The sequence below is a fragment of the Stigmatopora argus genome, chromosome 20 (genome assembly GCF_051989625.1).
Source record: "Stigmatopora argus isolate UIUO_Sarg chromosome 20, RoL_Sarg_1.0, whole genome shotgun sequence".
Lineage (NCBI taxonomy): Eukaryota > Metazoa > Chordata > Actinopteri > Syngnathiformes > Syngnathidae > Stigmatopora > Stigmatopora argus.
In genome coordinates, this window is record NC_135406.1 from 10,051,488 (window position 1) to 10,070,315 (window position 18,828).

The following is an 18,828-nucleotide window of genomic DNA, read 5'->3' on the forward strand; positions in this document are numbered from 1 at the left end:
ATACCTCAAGGATTGTATTGACACTGTGTCGGCACTGTAATGAAACCGTGTTGGTCATCCAACAGTGACCCCTGCAGTAGTTATAAAATGATTGCAGGTAAAAAAAAATCCATGTTTTTTTTTTAATTCCAAACGGAGTTTATAAGTAAAATAAATCAAATTTGAGTTACATTTTTAACTTATGTCCACATTTTTGTTAACTGGTAAATCATGTGAAATAAAAGTGATTATTTCGTTTTGCCTCACACGATCAAAATGATTCCACCCTGGGGAAAACTTCTTAGAACGAGCCATAATTACGCCAAAGTCCGTCCAACAGACCCACGACACTTTGATACAGTTTATTTCTTTAAACTATTATCACACTTTGGCCTAACGATACATTTCCTGTTTCGGTCACGTGATTCTTTCTTAAAGCTTCACACGCCCCAATACGGGCTTTCTCTCTTGAGCTATCGGCACAGTGCTGACGCACCAGCGTCGCTCGTTCCATCACTATTTATCAGCAAAACCCGCTTTAGCTTAGCCCAGCTAGCAGCTATCAAAGAAACAAGTCGTTTACTAGCTTGTTTATACTTTAGCATAATTTAGCTAGCAGCTATCAAATGAACAAGTCGTTGAAGAGCTTGTTTATGCTTTAGCTTAGCTTAGCTGGCAGCTATCAAAGGAACAAGTCAACGAAGAACTCGTTGTAGGTTTCCTGGCTATTTTAGCTACGCATAGCTAGCAGCTATCAATTAAATAAGTCGTTGAAGTGCTTGTTTATGCTTCTGCTTAGCTAGCAGCTATCAATTAAATAGGTCGTTGAAGTGCTTGTTTATGCTTTAGCTTAGCTAGCAGCTATAAAGGAAAGGGTCGACGAAGAACTCGTTGTAGGTTTCCTGGCTATTTTAGCTCAGCATAGTTAGCAGCTACCAAAGCCGCCGCCATCATTAGAATTCACATGTGGAAATGTCGGCAAGAACACAACGCCCAAAGCTCCAGGAGGAACTTTTTGAGGTCAAACAGGAGCATTCAACTCACGAGCAATCGACAGTTTGCAACATAACGCACGAGAAAGTTCTTCATAGACTAGAAGGTGGGTACACTTTTTATTTCCATATATTCCCTTAAAGGTATTCTATTGACATGACACTAAAGTAGCGTACGTACATTTTCATGAATTCGCACTAGCACCATTCGAAGAAAGACGTAATAAATTATATTTCTATTTAAATGTAACCACTCTAGGAGGGAAAGGATGAGTCTCAACGCGTGTTAATACTTAACAACGGCATTAAACAGTAGCTTTCCTTTTATTGTATCCTTATCACAAACAAACAATGTATTTGTCAAATTACGCAAAGCGCGAGCGCTCCCCAGAGGCGTTCAAGAGTAATTTCTGCTACTCTCCCTCCATTTTTGGCTACATGCTTGAGTGAGATAACACTTATTTGCATGCTCTAAATTGAAAATTTAAAAAAATAGAGATGTAGATGCACTAAACATCAACAAAAGCAGCGTTCAAACAATGGTGTCAAAGTTGCAGCCCGAGGGCCAAATCTGGCCCACTGCCACTCCGTGGTGCGGCCTGTGAAAGTACTTCATATTTAATGCTGAAATTCAAATGCAGCTTATAAATAAATAGAATATTAACTATCATCAGAGAGCATCACTACATCACTCCGCGTAGACATTGAGGTATGGTCCTCCAAGGCAAGAGTGCTTCACCTCATAGAACTAACAGTACCACCAAAGGAGGGGATCGAGACTACCTTCAAGCGCAAGAAGGCCGAATATTTGAATCTGACAGCCGAGTACCAGAAAATTGTCTGGAAATGCACCATCTACCCAGTCGAGGTTTGCTGCCGAGGCTACGTTGGGCTTCTCCCACTGTTTTTAATTCCAACATTCATTCATTCAATTTCTGATATGCTAAATCTTGTATAGGGGGTGCTGTAGCCTATCCCAGCTGCCTTCGGGCCAGAGGCGAGGAACACCCTGAATCGGTGGCCAGCCAATCGCAGAGCACGAGGAGAAAAACAACCATTCACGCTCACACTCATACCTAGGGGCAATTTAAAGTGTCCAATCAGACTATACAGTGGCACCTCATCATACGACCGCTCGTCATACAAAATTCTCGTCTTAGGAGGGAAATTTCGATCGAATAATTCGCCCGTCATGCGATCAAAATTTCGTGATGCGACCAAGCCTTTTTTGCATATCTTTCGTGTATAACAATATCTACGAGCACGGAACGATTAATTCAGACGAGTTTCTCATATGACCAGGAAACGCACAACGCGCGGGCAAAAAGAGGGCTTTCTGGGTAATGAAGTATACTCGTGCACACAACAGCCATAGGCAATGGAAACCTTTCTCAGAATAAAACTTCATTACCCACAATCAATACGTGGGTAAGCTCAACTATTGTATTTCCTGTTATTCTTTCTAAGGAAAGGAGCTCCCGCGATCGTTCTTTAAAGACTATTTCTCGTTGGCAAGTGGTCGTGCGTTATCCTATTGTGATGACATTTGTATGCGACATTATCGAAATATTTTGAAGGGTAGACAAAAACAAACAACTCTTGATGCGTTCGTTTTGAAGACTTCGGCAGAGCGGCCAGGTGGTGTCAACCCGTAGAACTACGTAAGGTAAAAAAGATTGCAACAAATTTAGAATTTAGTTTTGTTTGAAGTTACATTAAACGTTGAGTGTCTGTATATAGTTATCCAAGTTAATTTACATTTGTTTGTTCATTTACGAGTGCATTGTTGCCGTGGATAAAGCCCCCCCGAACAGCCCCCCCCACCTCCGTGTATGCCGCGAAATGTGTCTGATTTTACTCTTATTAAACACATTATTACTATCAAACCACTCGTTATTTATTACTTTGTCAATATATGGCGAATTGTAAGAAATAAAACATTTTTTTTCAATCAAATATCCTGTTTTTGGTGTTTTTTTCAGAGAGTTGGAACGAATTAATTTGTTTCCCATTCATTTCAATAGGAAACTTATGCTCGAGTTACGAGAATCTTGTCATACGAGCTCAGTCCCAGAACGGATTAAGCTCGTATCTCGAGGTACCACTGTACAGTGGTACCTCTACATACGAGCTTAATTTGTTCCGGGACTGAGCTCGTATGTCGATCTTCTCGTAACTTGAGCGAACGTTTCTCTTTGAAATGAACTAAAAACATATTAATTTGTTCCAACCCTCTGAAAAAACACCAAAAACAGGATATTGGATTGGTTTTTTTTTTTCTTTCTTCTGATTTGCCATTTATTAACAAAGTAACACATAACTAGTGGTTTAATAGTAATAAAATGTGTTTAATGGAACCAAAATTAGACGGATTTCGCGGAGGGTACACAGAGGGACATAGAGGGGGGACTTTCCACGGCAACGCACTCGTAACCGAACAAACAAATTTAAATTAACTCGGATGATTCATATATACAGACACACTCAAACATACGTTTAATGCAACTTTGCACAAAACTGAATTCTAATTTTGTTTTACATTTTTATACCTTCTGGCCGGGTTAGCTGTTTGCCACGCCTCCACCCTCGCGTTCGCCATCGATGGGCTGTTTGCTGTTGTATTCCCTTCAAAATATTCCGAAAATGATGCACACAAATGTCCTCACAATAGGATAATATACGACCACTTGCCAACAAGAAATAGTCTTGAATTAACGATCGCTCCGTTAACGGGACCTAATAGACTAAGGGGGGGGACCGAATTAAATGCAACGCTCCGCTCAGTGCTCGCAGAGACATTACAAAGAGGTATAGTTGCGACCAGAGATATTACACGAGGAGTTGTGGGGGAGGAGAGAGACAGTGCCCCTGATGTTCTTATGAGCAGCCAACGAGAAGTGATATACTATACTGCTCGTCAATGTTCCCTCTAAGCTGTGCGCAATTGCGCACTACTCTCGTCTTCTCTGCGCACAGCAAATCATGGAGTGCACAAAATAAAATCCCTTTTTTTTAAGCTTTAGGGCCCACGCACGAACCACTCATCCGGCGGGCAGCCCATTCATTGATATTAATCATTACATTTTATTATTACTAAATCATTTATGTGTAGTAGACATGCACCTGCTTATGGCAGGTGTGATACTGGTGTGTGCCTATAGTGAGCAATGATGATGTTGCTCACACCGGTCGGTACTCAGGGAGGTTGTCTTTCTGCCCAGACAAACAAAAAATTAGAGCGAACATTGCTGCTCGTATTAGCGATCGCTCCGGCATTCGCGCTGAGTTATGGAAAAAAACACTGAAAAAAATGCAACGCTCCGCCCAGTGCTCGTAGATATCTGTTATGCACGAAAGACATGCGGCAAAAAAGACAGTGCGCTTCAATGATAAACAGCCTCTCATGTCTTGGCCAACTGGCTTTCTCGCATCTCGTTATTTGCTCGAAATTTTCCTCGTATCTCGAGCTGCTCGTATGTAGAGGTACCACTGTACCTCTATTTCAATCTCATTAATCCCCAAAATAATAATTGACCTGATACTGAATTAAAGATAATGCTTTTTTTAATGTCTCCCCTTTGGCGAAAGCATTTTAACTAAATTAAAATCTAAAACATAAAAGAGAATGTTTAAAATGAAAAGGCTCCCAAAAAGATTTGACTAATTTTAAGGAGTTACATCACCAGGGTAGAAACTTTTCTGACCAATAGTGCCATACTTTGAAAAATGCACCTATAAACAGTTTTCAACTCATGTTGCTGCTGACGAGAATACTACAGTAGTCAGTACTGCATTGTGATGAAATGAATGTATGGTGCCCTCTTGCGTTTGGTTTCATTTGTGTGAACAAGAAATTCAGTCATTTTATAATTGGAAAAGGGTTAATCATTTAACTTTGTGTCTTGGCAGGTTTCAGAAATGATCTTGGTGCTGATGGGCAGGAAACTGTTGACCTTGAAGGGGAAGTTGAGCTCCCCCAAATCAAAGAGGAGGAGCCAGAGTTCCCTCAACAACAAACGGGAGATGAGCAACATCCAATCAAAAGGGAGGAAGATTATTTCACCTGGTCACTTGGTGAGTTCGTGAAGAGGGAAGATGTTCTGGGCGTGGCCAGTGGAGAGGCGGAGCCTGCAAACACCACAACATGGCCCCTAATTAAAGAGGAGGAGCCAGAGTTCCCTCAACAACAAATGGGAGACGAGCAATTTCCAATCAAAAAGGAGGAAGATCATTTCACCTGGTCACCAGGTGAGTCCGTGAAAAGGGATAATCTGGGCGTGGCCAGCGAAGGGGCGGAGCCTGTAAACACCTCAGCATTGCCCCAAATTAAAGAGGAGGAGGAGCCAGAGTTCCCTCAACAGTGCAAAAGAGAAGGGCAACCTCCAATCAAAAACGAGGAATGTGTCAAATGGTCAACTGGTGAGCCTTTCAAGAGTGAAGATGATCTGGGCGTGGCCAACAGAGGGGCGGAGCTTCTGAGCGGCAGCTCAACAGAAGGATGGCGAGCAGAAAATTTAATTGCTCCTTTATCAGATGACAACGACTTGCTTTTTGACGATGATGATGTTGAAGATGTTAAGAAAAATCCCAGAGGCGACAAACTCTGCAAATGCTTTCAGTGTGGGAAAACTTTTGGGAAAAAGTCTTCTTTGAAAACACATTTGAGGAGCCACACTGGGGAGAAACCCTTATCATGTTCAGTTTGTGGTAAAACATTTACACACAAGGGAAAATTTAAAATGCACAGAAGAATCCACACGGGTAACAAACCATTTTCATGCTCAGTTTGTGGTAAAGCCTTTTCTCAAAAGCAAGTTTTACAAATACACACAAGAACCCACACTGGTGAAAAACCATTTTCGTGTTCAGTTTGTGGTAAAGCCTTTTCTCAAAAGCAAGTTTTACAAATACACACAAGAACCCACACTGGTGAAAAACCATTTTCGTGTTCAGTTTGTGGTCAAGGATTCACAGACAAGGGAAACTTAAAAAAGCACACAAGAACACACACAGGTGAAAAGCCATTTGAGTGTTCAGTTTGTGGTCAAAGATTCACACTGAAGGGAAACTTAACTATTCATGCAAGAACCCACACTGGCGAAAAACCATTTCCGTGCTCAGTTTGTGGTAAAAGATTTACAGAGAAAGGAAGCTTAAAAATACACACAAGAACCCACAATGGTGAAAAGCCATTTTCGTGTTCAGTTTGTGGTCAAGCATTCAGACACAAGGAAACCTTAAAAAGGCACACAAGAACCCACACCGGTGAAAAACCATTTTCGTGTTCAGTTTGCGGTAAAGCCTATTCTCAAAATGAACCTTTAAAAATCCACATAAGAACCCACACAGATGAAAAACCATTTGCGTGCTCATTTTGTGGTAAAAGATTTACAGAGAAGGGAAGCTTAAAAATACACACAAGAATCCACACTGGTAAAAAACCATTTTCCTGCTCAGTTTGTGGTCAAACATTCACAGAGAAGGGAAAATTAAAAAGACACGTAATAACCCACACTGGTGAAAAGCAATTTTCGTGTTCAGTTTGCGGTAAAGCCTATTCTCAAAATGAACACTTAAAAATCCACATAAGAACCCACACAGATGAAAAACCATTTGCGTGCTCAGTTTGTGGTAAAAGATTTACAGTGAAGGGAAGCTTAAAAATACACACAAGAACCCACACTGGTGAAAAACCATTTTCGTGTTCAGTTTGTAGTAAAGCCTATTCTACAAATGAAAAATTAAAAATCCACATAAGAACCCACACTGGTGAAAAACCATTTGCATGTTTAGTTTGTGGTAAAACATTTAAACACAAGGGACACTTAATTAGTCATGCAAGAACACACACAGGTGAAAAACCATTTTCATGTTCAGTTTGTGGTAAAGCCTTTTCTCTAAAGTACAATTTAGAAGACCACACAAGAACCCACACTGGCGAAAAAACATTTTCCTGCTCAGTTTGTGGTAAAACATTTACACGCAAGGGACACTTAATTAGTCATGCAAGAACCCACACTGGTGAAAAACCATTTTCGTGTTCAGTTTGTGGTAAAACATTGACACGCAAGGAACACTTAATTAGTCATGCAAGAACACACACGGGTGAAAAGCCATTTTTGTGTTCAGTTTGCGGTAAAGCCTTTTCTCAAAAGCACGATTTACAAAGACACACAAGAACCCACACTGGTGAAAAACCATTTTCCTGCTCAGTTTGTGGTCAAACATTCACAGAGAAGGGAAAATTAAAAAGACACGTAAGAACCCACACTGGTGAAAAGCCATTTTTGTGTTCAGTTTGTGGTAAAGCCTTTTCTCAAAAGCAAGATTTACAAAGACACACAAGAACCCACACTGGTGAAAAACCATTTTCGTGCTCATTTTGTGGTAAAACATATACTGAGAAGGGAAATTTAAAAAGACACACAAGAACCCACACTGGCAAAAAACATTTTCCTGCTCAGTTTGTTGTCGAACATTTTCCCAAAGGAGAAGCTTGAAAGAACACTTATTAACCCACACTGGAGAACAATGTTTTCCTGCTCAGTCTGTGGCCACAGATTCGCTACAATAGCCCAATTAAAAAGCTACACAATTGAAAAACCTGAAAAGAAGACTTAACAACCCGCACAGGAGAAAAGCCATTTTTTTGCTCAATTTGTGGCAGGAATATCTTAAAAACACAATTACCCACATCGGTTTGAAACCGTTTTCCTGCTCAGCTTCTTGCCAGAGATTTAATCGTAAGGATAGACTTAAAAGACGCAAATGTGTTGTGATAATACGTGAGTGGCCAATCACAGCTTTGCATGCTTTTTCAATTTCTGTATGAAAGATCATTGTAATAATATAATTGCATTTTGCATTCTGAAAATCTTGTTTACACTTTTTAATGTGTAATATCGATCCACACTATTCAAATACAGCAATACCTTAAGATACGAGCTTACTGCGGGATCGAGCAAGTATGTCAATTTACTCGTATCTCAAGTCAATTCTTCCCATAGAAATATACAAAATACAAATTAATCCGTTTCCATCCTAAAAAAAAACACCAAAATTTGTTCTAATTTACTACCGACTCACAATTGGGAACCATCTGGCATGCTCCTATCTCAAATTTGTCTCGTATGTTGGAACACTTGTATGTCAAGGTATTACTGTATAAGAAAATTGAGTGTCGTTGAAGATTTTATTGACTTCACAATTCTATCTGAAATAGTAGAGCCTAAATTAGGAAATTACAAAGTAAATAATCAATAATATGATGTAAATAATATGGAAAATATGTCTTCACAGTTAAAAACATGCCTAAGAAATTTGAAAATTGCAGTTTTTGTCTATTGAATTTGCTAGCAAATCCAATAAGAATATCGAGTGTTATTCAAACATGATACATTTTAATGAAAATAATTGATGTATTGAATCTAGGATCTAAGAAACATTAGTAGAAATATGGTGTGAAAGACAATGAATTTGCTCAAAATAAATAAGTAGTACAATGTCCTTATACTTTTGTCATATTATAAGATGAATCACGTTTTTAAACCGATTTAATGTGTCATCTTTGTGGTAGTTCCAATAAAGCTCTCTTTTTGGTGAAAAATACTTTTTGGGTCTTTTTGTTGACAAAATCAGCCTTCCAAATTCAAAGGTGACAAAAAAGAGAAGCGTTATTTGCTAAGATTTAAAACTAAGAGGAAAATAAATATGAATTTGAATAATTTGACAAATTGTTATTCATGTCTGAAATTAACGGTAAATTGTTTTTATCTTTTTAATGTTGAAGGGGATAATTGGTAGAAATGTAACTATATTTTTATTTTATGTGTAACTATTGGAAAAACATAAACAGTTTTATTGGAGATGATAGACAAACTACAAAGGGAATGTAATGTTAAATGTTTGCAAAAAAACTACTAGATTTGGGTATAATTCATTTCAAACAACTGCGCGATACACGTTATTGAACGAATTTGGAGTTCTTGATTAGCATGCATTTTATGTGGCTTAATTGGTGTAAAGGGTACAGGCTTAATAGTATTAATCCTTGCGAACAGGGGGGAGATGGTGGTTCAATTCTATTTAAAAATATACATTTATTCATTTGTTTCTGAATGTTAATGTAACTATTGCAGGGAACGAGTGCCCTTTTTTGTGTGCCAGGCTGGAGAGTTGGTTTTAAACTCCTGTGAAGAATCCAGCTTGGTTTTCCATTTGTATTTTTTTCCTTTTTTTTTTTTTAGTTTACCCGGGCTTTCTATTGTTTTGGAATCAAGTCTACCTTGTTATGTTCACTTGTGAGAAGTAAGTAAAGCTTGTATATGGAGGAAGCCAGTCTAGCAGTGCAGTAATACCTCAACATATGAGTGCCACAACATACGAGCAATTTGAGATACGAGTAAAATTTCAAGCAAATATATATCTTGAGATATGAGAAAAATTTTGATATCCGAGCATACAGCGGACCCGAGAGGCTGCTCATAAGAACATCATGGGCACTGTCTTTCCCGTCGCAAGGCCCTCGTGTAATGTCTCCACGAGCACTGGGCGAAGCACTGCATTTTTTCAGTGTTTTTTCCCCGTTAGCCAATGCGAATGGCGGAGGAGTTTGCTCGATAATACGAGAGGAGTATACTACTTCTCGTTGGCAAGTGGTCCTGTGTTATCCTATTGTGAGGACATTTGTGTGCATCATTTGGGGAATATTTTGAAGGGAAGACAAAATCAAACAACTGTCAATATTGACTGGCAAATAGAGGCAACCCGGGAGAAGAAAGGTATCAAATGTCAAACAAAATCAGAATTAAGTTTAGTGTTAAGTTCGATTAAACTTATTTTTGAGTGTGTCTGCATCGTAGTCCAAGTTCATTTAAATTCGTTTGTTATGTTACGAGCGTGTTGCCGTGCAAAAAGTATCTCTGTCTAATTTTACTACTATTAAACACATTTTAGTACTATTAAACCACTAGTTATTTGTTACTTTGTTAATAGATGGCGAATTAGAACAAATAAAAATGTTTTTCCAATCCAATATCCTGTTTTTGGTGTTTTTTTAGAGGCTTGGAACAAATTAATTTGTTTTTAGTTCATTTCAATGGGAAACGTTCGTTCGAGTTACGAGAATATCGACATACGAGCTCAGTCCCGTAACGAATTATGCTCGTTTGGAGCATCCTACTTGACGATGGAGCCCATCCCCCACGCAGTTCCTGTTGGTTTGTTTGGTCGGGTATGCACTTTGCTTCTAACATCAAGTGTTGTGCAGAACATTAATGCAGTCATAAAAAAATTGCATGAAACCGCTAATTGGGGAGTAGAGAGTCATAATTTTAAATCGTGTGATATTTTTTGTTCTTAGTTTGTCGAGAAAACAAAAAAAAACAAAAAAGTCTGAACAAAGGCACAAATCAAAATACAACTAGAACAAAATAGCACTTCTCCACAAATCACATTTTTATAATCTCTAACAAAATTATGCTTCGAAAAATTAAAAACCAAATAGAAAGTATTTTTGAAAAAATACAAAGTTAAAAAAGGGAAACGGATATCTGAAAACCGCCTCTTCAGAATAATATAGATTATAACACTTTGGAATTAACATCAACATGTCCATATTACTTTTACTTCATTGAACAAAGTCAGATGCTTAAGGACGTAAACAGTCTGCAAAAATTCAAGCAGTGAAATTGCGTGAAAAAACCTTTAACCCAGATTAATATTAAATACATATTTAGTTTCGACAGAGACAGGAAGCTTTGCTAGCACAGAGCATCAAAGAATTGATTGAAAATCTTATTGTTCCTCTCCACGGAAATCTTTAGTAAAAGGCGAAAGATTTGTAAGATTTGAAGAGAAGCAAGAGTGTATTGATGAAGAATTGACAGAACGAACTACATCTATATCCGCAATAGTAGTTTAATACAGGCTAAAGCACTAAAAACTAGTGCGTGGTTCCAATCCATTGAGCAGCCAATCACATTGCAGAAGATGTATTATGCAGCCAATCACGTTTCAGCAGCTGTATTAGGCAGCCAGGGGATTGGAGAGCGTTCTGCGTTGTGTATAATGTGATCCAGGGCATACGTGCATCCTTTGGGTGTAAATGGGTTGGACTTAATGTTGTAGTGAAATTAGTAATTAAACCAAATGATCCAAAATGGAGTTGTGATCGTGAGCCCGAGCCTGTCTCTCTCACTGACTTTTTATTTTTCTTAAATAGATGTTTATAACAATGTACATAATGAAACGATGTGTTCACTAAACTAACAATACTTGTGATAAAATAAATAATTTGGATTAAACAGGAGTTGCAGAGCCAGGGCATGCTTTGCGCACGTCAGGTGAAGGCTGCCCTCTTAATAATCTTCCCGTCCGAAAGTCCGCATCTATTTTGACCTGGTATCCCCAATATGGGGGAGCAAGAAGTTAAGGATAAACTACAGACAGGAGAAGTGAAATGACAATTGCACCGGTAAAAGTGAGGTCTGGAAAAGCTTCAAATTGATTGTTAAATATGCTACAGAAACTTACGTTGGTTTCGCTGAATGTAGTCAATGTGGCGCTTTGCTTTCATATTACAGCAAAAATAGTGGCACCATGACGCTGAGCAGGCATTTAAACAAGCTGTACTGGCAAAAATGATGATCGTCAAACCGATATATTATTATATAAGATGTGAATGTTTATACAGTCTTGTTTAACTTAGATTTTGTTACAAAAGAACGGCTTTAATTTGTTAATTTAAATCACCCCTCATCCTCATGAATAATATATGAAATTTCAGATTCGCTTCTGTCGTTTCAATCATTAAACTTTGGAATTTCAAGAGTAAGTATATATGTATTTTGACAAATAGAGGGGTTTGCATCTCTTATGGAGATACTGCAATACCAGGATGATGCGTGGAGTGGAAGGATCAAGCTCCTATTCCATCACCTAGTCCCAAATATTAATTTATTATATGGTCCCCATTTAGGAGACATAACAGATATTAAACAGATAAGAACAGATACTACACTTGATCTTAGTCAAAAGGCCGAGAAGCGGTATTCCTTAAACAGGCGCGAAGGACGACTTCATTCCAGATAATTCAACCTAAAATAGTGGAAACACATGTCGGATGTCAATAGTAACATACATTTACGTATACAACTACAACGACACACATTTAGTGTGATAACAGGGAAACTCATCTCATCCCATTTTCTGAACCGCTTTATCCTCATTAGGGTTTGCAGGGGGGGCCGGAGCCAATCCCAGCTGTCTCCCGGCCAGAGGCGGGGGACACCCTGAATCGGTGGCCAGCCGATTGCAGGGCACAAGGAGACGGACAACCATGCACTCTCACACCCATACCTAGGGGCAATTTAGAGTGTCCAATCAGCCTACCAGTCATGTATTTTGGAATGTGGGTGGAAACCTTAGTAACCGGAGGAAACCCACACAGGCCCGGGGAGAGCATGCAAACTCCACACAGGTGGCCGTTACCTGGATTTGAACTCAGGACCCCAGAGCTGTGAAGCTGACGGGCCACCCTCAAGCTTCCATTTATATGCAATATTTTCCCATCGGAAAACTCGCTTACAACTTTAGCTTCGCTGCACTTGTCATAAAGCGAATTGGACGAGATTGATTTTGTTCTTCCTTTTTAAGACCAACCTGCACAACCCCCCTGGTGGAATTATATTTGTCATAAAAAGGAATTATTAACATTTAGGCATAACGGAATTAGATTGTGTGCAAATATATTATAAAAGGGGGAATGTCAGGATTATTTCATATTATACATTTGCCTGCAACGAAGAATATGCTTTGCTTTACCATTAAACTTACTTTGCAATATTTGCTTAAAGTAAAATGATGTATAAATGCTTTGCTCCTGATAACCTAAGTTAGACTAAACAAAGAGAAGCCAAGCGCCTTGGTCTGCTTGGAGTGGACAAAATAAAGATGACCCAGAACACCTTGAACAGCACCTACATCCACCACAGACACCCATAAGACTTCCAGACCTTCATTTGTCACCTCAACGGGAGATTCTTGGCTCCGACTTCCATCGCAGCAAATCCCAAATCTGGCCTTTTGTTGGAATCTTTCGATTCCAAAAGGGGGACTGAAGGGTGCATTTGAAACGTAAGAAAGTTCAGTACCATAAAAACACATACAGAACTCTGCCCAGCGTGCATCACCATCAGCAAAACTGCCGATAACCACAGCGCCAGCAGCTCCCCAGCTGTCTACAGGCTTGTGTCAGCATGAAGATAACCCTGAGCCTCCCATATATAAACTCTCTTCTTCCCATTTGGACCCCCAATGAGATAGAAGCCATTATTTGTATCGCATTGACAGTCACATAGCGCTATGTTTATTAAACTCAACGAGTTGTTGTCACATTTCTGCCTCTGTTCCCATTAATTAGCTCTTGGACCATTTGTACGAACATGCGAGTGATTACTACTAAGGTGGTGTGGCCGAGCGGTCCAAGGCACTGGATTTAGGCTCCAGGCTCTCAGGAGGTGTGGGTTCAAATCCCACCACTGCCAACAACACATCAGCTGATTATTGTTCTTTCACCAATTGTGTTATACGCAGCTGTGTATGATGACAATGAAGGCTTTTGATTTGACTTTTTGAACAATCAACAGACTTTTACTCTTCAGGCGGTATGGAAGATGAATGAATGATCGTGCAAATTGCTGCTTTACTTGTGAAAAATTCAGGTTACGAAACATCTTCTGGAACCAATTATTTTCTTAAGTAGATGTAACACTGCATTGGTTTATCATGGTATGAAATTCCTTTACCTTAGATCATCTAGTGGATGTATAGCACAACCCCAACCACCACTACTACTACTACTACTACTACTACTACTACTACTACTACTACTGCGCCTTATATGTGCATAATATATAAAACCAATTTTAATAAAGGCCATTCTTTGAAGGTGCACCTGTTATGTTGATATTTGTACACATACACGACACCCTCTGATCTCGCCGCCAGGTGGTCACGTGGTTCACGGCGGCCCATATAGTTCCAAACACAACCAGCCCTGCAGTGTATTTCTAAAGGGAGCAACAATTGCCACATTTCATGGTAAAAACATCTGACTTTGTTAAAAGAAGTAGTGATGAAGTACCATGCACAGTGGTACCTCGTCACACGACCGCTCGTCATACAATATTCTCGTCTTACGACAGAAATTTCAATCGAATAATTCGCCCGTCATGCGATCAAAATTTCGTGATGTGACCAAGCCAGGTGGCCATGGCACTGGAGACATGGGTTCAAATCCCACCACTGCCAACAACACATGCACTGATTATTGTTCTTTTACCAATTTTGTTATACGCAGCTGTGTATGATGACAATGAAGGCTTTTGATTTGACTTTTTGAACAATCAACAGACTTTTACTCTTCAGGCGGTATGGAAGATGAATGGATCGTGCAAATTGCTGCTCTACTTGTTAAAAATTCAGGTTACGAAACATCTTCTGAAACCAATTTTTTTCTTATGTATGTGGAACACTGCATTGGTGTATCATGGTATGAAATTCCTTTACCTTAGTCAAACCAGTGGCGGGCTGTCAGGGCCTTCAAGGCCTTTTCTACTGGCCTAAGAAATATCTGAATCATATATATTTGAATCATATGTATATTTTGTCCATCAATACTTATTAAATAATTCTAAATTGTCTGTTAGGTTCCTTTCATTGCTTTCCCTCCTGGTTGCACTGCTTCCAGATGTGTTTTCATAATGAAACATTTAACCAATCACATTTCAGGCATTATTTGTTGCCAGGGTCAGAAATCTGCCTCAAGGCCTTCACAATCAGTTCTGCAGGCTCTGCTGCATTAAATAAGCGTCGATAAGACTGTTGCTTTAACCAATCAGATTTCGAGTTGGCAACACCAAAAGGCCTTCTCGCAGGCGTAGGGATACGTATTTGCCTTCTCGCTGGCATAGGGATACTCCATCGCTTTCACCAACTATTGGCTAGTGATTAGCCAGAGCTACCAAACTGTATCTGGAGCAAGCTGCATAAGCAAATATATTGTTGTGTTGATTTAAAGCCATTTTCAAGACGAACTATGCTAGAAATACGACAGGACAGGCTCGACTTTCAGCATTAGCTTCGATGGCAATAGAAAAGAAGGAAGAAAGAAAGGAGGATGGATATTGTTTACAGTTAAAAAGGACTTTTGGTGAGTAAAATATGGCTATATTCCTAAATAATATTATGTGGGCCAAGTTCTGATATCTAAAAAGCTCCAGTGTTTGTATTTAAGCTCCAGTGTTTGTATTTAATCACTAAATGCTGCTAGGAAGTGGATTTTACCCCAATTTAGTGCAATTTTTGCCGTTTCGCCATTGACGTCCATCACAGTCTTTTCCCGGGGAAATCGCCCCCCTGGCCCGGTTGTAATGTCTGAAAAGCTCCAGTATTTGTATTTAATCATTAAATGCTGCTAGGAAGTGGATTTTACCCATTGATGGCGCTACGAGAAAATGCACGGACCGCCACTGGTATAAGTATATATATATATACTTATAATAATAATAATAATCGGACATAGGCCCTGTCATCATTATCAACAACAAAAAAGCCTACTTGTCATCACACCCAGAAACTGCATGTGACGAAATTGGTGGTGCTTCTCCATAAGCTCCGTTTACTCGACAAAAGACCTAAATAAGTGATAGTTACGGAATCTTGTAATTTGGCATTCTGCTGTTATGGATACAGGTCGCTTACCTCTCACTGTCTTTCACTTACCTTCAGTCAGCTAGAGGCAGATCACCACCCAAACATCTTTTCATATTACCGCAAAAGGGAATGTGTGTTATGTTATCGCAAATTTAGAGTTCTGATGGATGTGGGGAAAAAACTGTCCTTAAGCCTATTTGTCCGTGCTTTGTGGGACCTATAGCGTCTGCCAGAGGGCAGCAGCTGGAACAGATCGTGACCAGGGTGGTAAGGGTCCCCTATGATGTTCCTGGCTCTGCTGAGGAAACGAGGGCTGGCAATGTCTTCCAGTGAGGGCAGAGAGCAGCCGACAATCCTCTGGGCAGTGTTAATCACTTTCTGCATGGCCTTTTTGTCAGCCGCCGTGCTTCCAGCGTACCACACTGTGATGCAGTACGCCAGGATGCTCTCTACAGTGGTTCTATAGAAGGTTATCAGAAGCTTGGTGCCCAAGTTGTTCTTCCTAAGTACCCTGAGGAAATGGAGTCGTTTCTGAGCCTTCTTCACCACTGCTGTGATGTTTGTAGACCATGAGAACTTATCCGTGACGTGGAGCCTGGACTGGACCCTGTCTACACATACTCCATTTATGAGGAGTGGGGCCAGATCTGTGCCGTGTTTGCGAAAGTCCAGGATTATTTCTTTAGTTTTCGTGATGTTCAGTGTGAGATTGTTCACCGAGCACCACGAAGACAATTTGTTGACCTCATCTCTGTAAGCCGACTCATCCCCTTCTGAGATGAGTCCGACCACAGTGGTGTCGTCAGCGAATTTGATGATGGCGTTAGACTGGTGGGTGTACAGTCATATGTGTACAGGGAGTACAGAAGAGGACTCAGTACACAGCCTTGAGGGGAGCCAGTGCTCAGTGTAATGGAGGAAGAAAGGTGGGAACCAAGTCTAACAGTTTGTGGTCGGTTGGTTAGGAAGTTCTTTATCCAACAGCAGATGGAGGAGGATAGTCCAAGGTGGGAGAGTTTGTCAGTCAGAATGTCCGGTTTCATGGTGTTGAAGGCTGAGTTATAGTCAATGAAAAGCATCCTCACGTAATTCCCATGGTGTTCCAGGTGGCTCAATGCTGTATGTAGAGCAATGGTGATAGCATCCTCAGTGGACCTGTTTGCTCTATAAGAAAACTGGTGAGGGTCAATTGAGGGAGGGATTGTATTCCTGATATGGCGGGCTACCAACTTTTCAAAGCACTTCATGATCACAGGCGTGAGTGCAACAGGCCTATAATCATTCATGCTGTCAATGGTTGGCTTTTTGGGGACAGGGATAATGGTGGCAGATTTCAGACAGGATGGAATGATTGATTGTTGCAGGGAACAATTGAAAATTTTTGTGAAGACTCCAGCCAGCTGGTCAGCACAGGCTTTGAGCACCTTCCCAGGTACTCCGTCTGGGCCAGCAGCCTTCCTGGTGTTCACAGACTGCATTACCAGTTATATATTGGATTGGATTGGATAACTTTATTAATCCTGCGCATAAATACACATAAATGTACATGCATGCATACAGTAGGTCTTAACACAGCCATTTTTTTGTTAAACAGCCTGACAGCTGATGGGAGGAAGGATCTGCGGAAGCGCTCCTTCCTGCAATGAGGGTGCCGCAGTCTATTGCTAAAGGAGCTTCGGAGAGACTCCACAGACTCATGCAGGGGGTGGGAGGCGCTGTTCATGATGGACATCATCCTGGTCAGCATCCTCCGCTCTCCCACTTCCCCCACAGAGTCCAAAGGACAGCCCCGAACAGAGCTGGCCCTCCTGACCAGCTTATTCAGCCTGTTCCTGTCCCTCTCCGTGCTCCCGCATCGCCAACAGAGCACTGCATAAAACACTGTAGATGCCACCACAGTGTTGTAGAAAGTCCTCAGCAGTGACCTGCATACTCCAAAGGACCGTAGACTCCTCAGTAGGTAGAGGCGGCTCTGGCCCCTTTCGTACAGGGCATCTATGTTTGTGGACCAGTCTAGTTTGTTGTTGAGGTGAACACCCAGGTACTTAAAATTCTCCACAATTTCAATGTCTGTACCCTGGATGTTCACCTGAGTGGTCTGTTGAGGATTCCTCCGAAAATCGATGACCATTTCCTTTGTCTTACTGGTGTTGATGTAGAGGTGGTTTTGCCTACACCAGTCAACAAAGGCTGTGATGACTCCCCTGTACTCCAGGTCGTTCCCATCCGTCACTCGTCCAATAATAGCGGTGTCGTCAGAGAACTTTTGGAGTTGGCAGGTGTCTGTATTATGTTTGAAATCCGATGTTGACTGTGCCTTGTGGGGCCCCCGTGCTGCAAGCTACCACATCAGACATACAGTCCTGGAGTCTCACATATTGTGGTCTGTCAGTGAGGAAGTCGATGATCCATGCGGCTAGGTGGTTCCTTACTCCAGCCTCTTCCAGTTTCCCTCTCAGTAGGACCGGCTGAATGGTGTTGAACGCACTGGAGAGGTAAAAAAACATCATTCTCAGCGTGCTTCCCGTTTTCTCCAGGTGTGAAAGAGACCTGTGCATCAGGTAGGTCGTAGCATCTTCCACACCAATGCCTGGACGATAGGCGAACTGCAGAGGGTCCAGCTCTGCATTCACCAGGGGGCTGAGGTGATTGAGGATGATTCTCTCCAATGTCTTGATCAGGTGAGAGGTTAATGCTACCGGCCTGAAGTGGTTTGGCTCCCTGGGGTACGCAGTCTTAGGAACTGGGACCACCCAGGAAGTTTTCCACAAGGCGGGGACCTTCTGCAGACTGAGGCTGAGGTTGAAAATATGCAGAATCACTTTACCAAGCTGATCCGCACACTCTCTCAGTAGTCTGGAGCTGAGGCCATCTGGACCGGTAGCCTTCCTTGCCTCGATCTTCTTTAGCTGTTTTATCACCTGATCAACAGTAATGCAGAGACCGGTGGAAGAGGGGGAGGAAGAAGAGGAGGAGGATGAGAACGAGGGGGGAGCATTGCTCCTGGTATGGGGGGTCAGGGGAGTGGGGGCAGGACTGAATCTGTTAAAGAACTGATTCAGTTCATTGCCCACTCCCTGCCGCCGGACTCCGGGTCTCTCTCGCTGTTGCCTCCATGGCCCGAAATGGTCCTCAAGCTCCT

The 18,828-nt window shown here is 41.1% G+C and overlaps 1 protein-coding gene and 3 non-coding genes across 4 annotated transcripts; 2 read left to right on the forward strand and 2 right to left on the reverse strand.

Moving 5' to 3' along the window:
- The first annotated feature begins 441 nt into the window (after window positions 1–441).
- On the forward strand, window positions 442–8,579 carry LOC144065499 (uncharacterized). Its single transcript, XM_077588404.1, has 2 exons — window positions 442–1,078; window positions 4,881–8,579. Exons 1-2 carry the CDS (start codon window positions 952–954, stop codon window positions 7,469–7,471), a joined length of 2,718 nt encoding a protein of 905 aa, XP_077444530.1. The 5' UTR covers window positions 442–951; the 3' UTR covers window positions 7,472–8,579.
- Window positions 8,580–10,725: 2,146 nt separating this feature from the next.
- LOC144066427 (U5 spliceosomal RNA) lies at window positions 10,726–10,837 on the reverse strand. The gene has a single exon (XR_013297592.1). It is a non-coding gene; the product is annotated as a U5 spliceosomal RNA (small nuclear RNA).
- Window positions 10,838–11,830: 993 nt separating this feature from the next.
- LOC144066389 (U2 spliceosomal RNA) lies at window positions 11,831–12,021 on the reverse strand. Its single transcript, XR_013297562.1, has one exon. It is a non-coding gene; the product is annotated as a U2 spliceosomal RNA (small nuclear RNA).
- A 1,413-nt stretch (window positions 12,022–13,434) lies between these two features.
- Window positions 13,435–13,516, forward strand: trnal-uag (transfer RNA leucine (anticodon UAG)). The gene has a single exon. It is a non-coding gene; the product is annotated as a tRNA-Leu (tRNA).
- Window positions 13,517–18,828: the final 5,312 nt, after the last annotated feature.

Excerpts from the sequence above, each read along its gene's own strand:
- LOC144065499 (XM_077588404.1), top strand. The coding sequence starts at position 952 with ATGTCGGCAAGAACACAACGCCCAAAGCTCCAGGAGGAACTTTTTGAG. Across the intron at positions 1,079-4,880 it reads AGTTCTTCATAGACTAGAAG|GTTTCAGAAATGATCTTGGT; the intron begins GTGGGTACACTT and ends GTGTCTTGGCAG.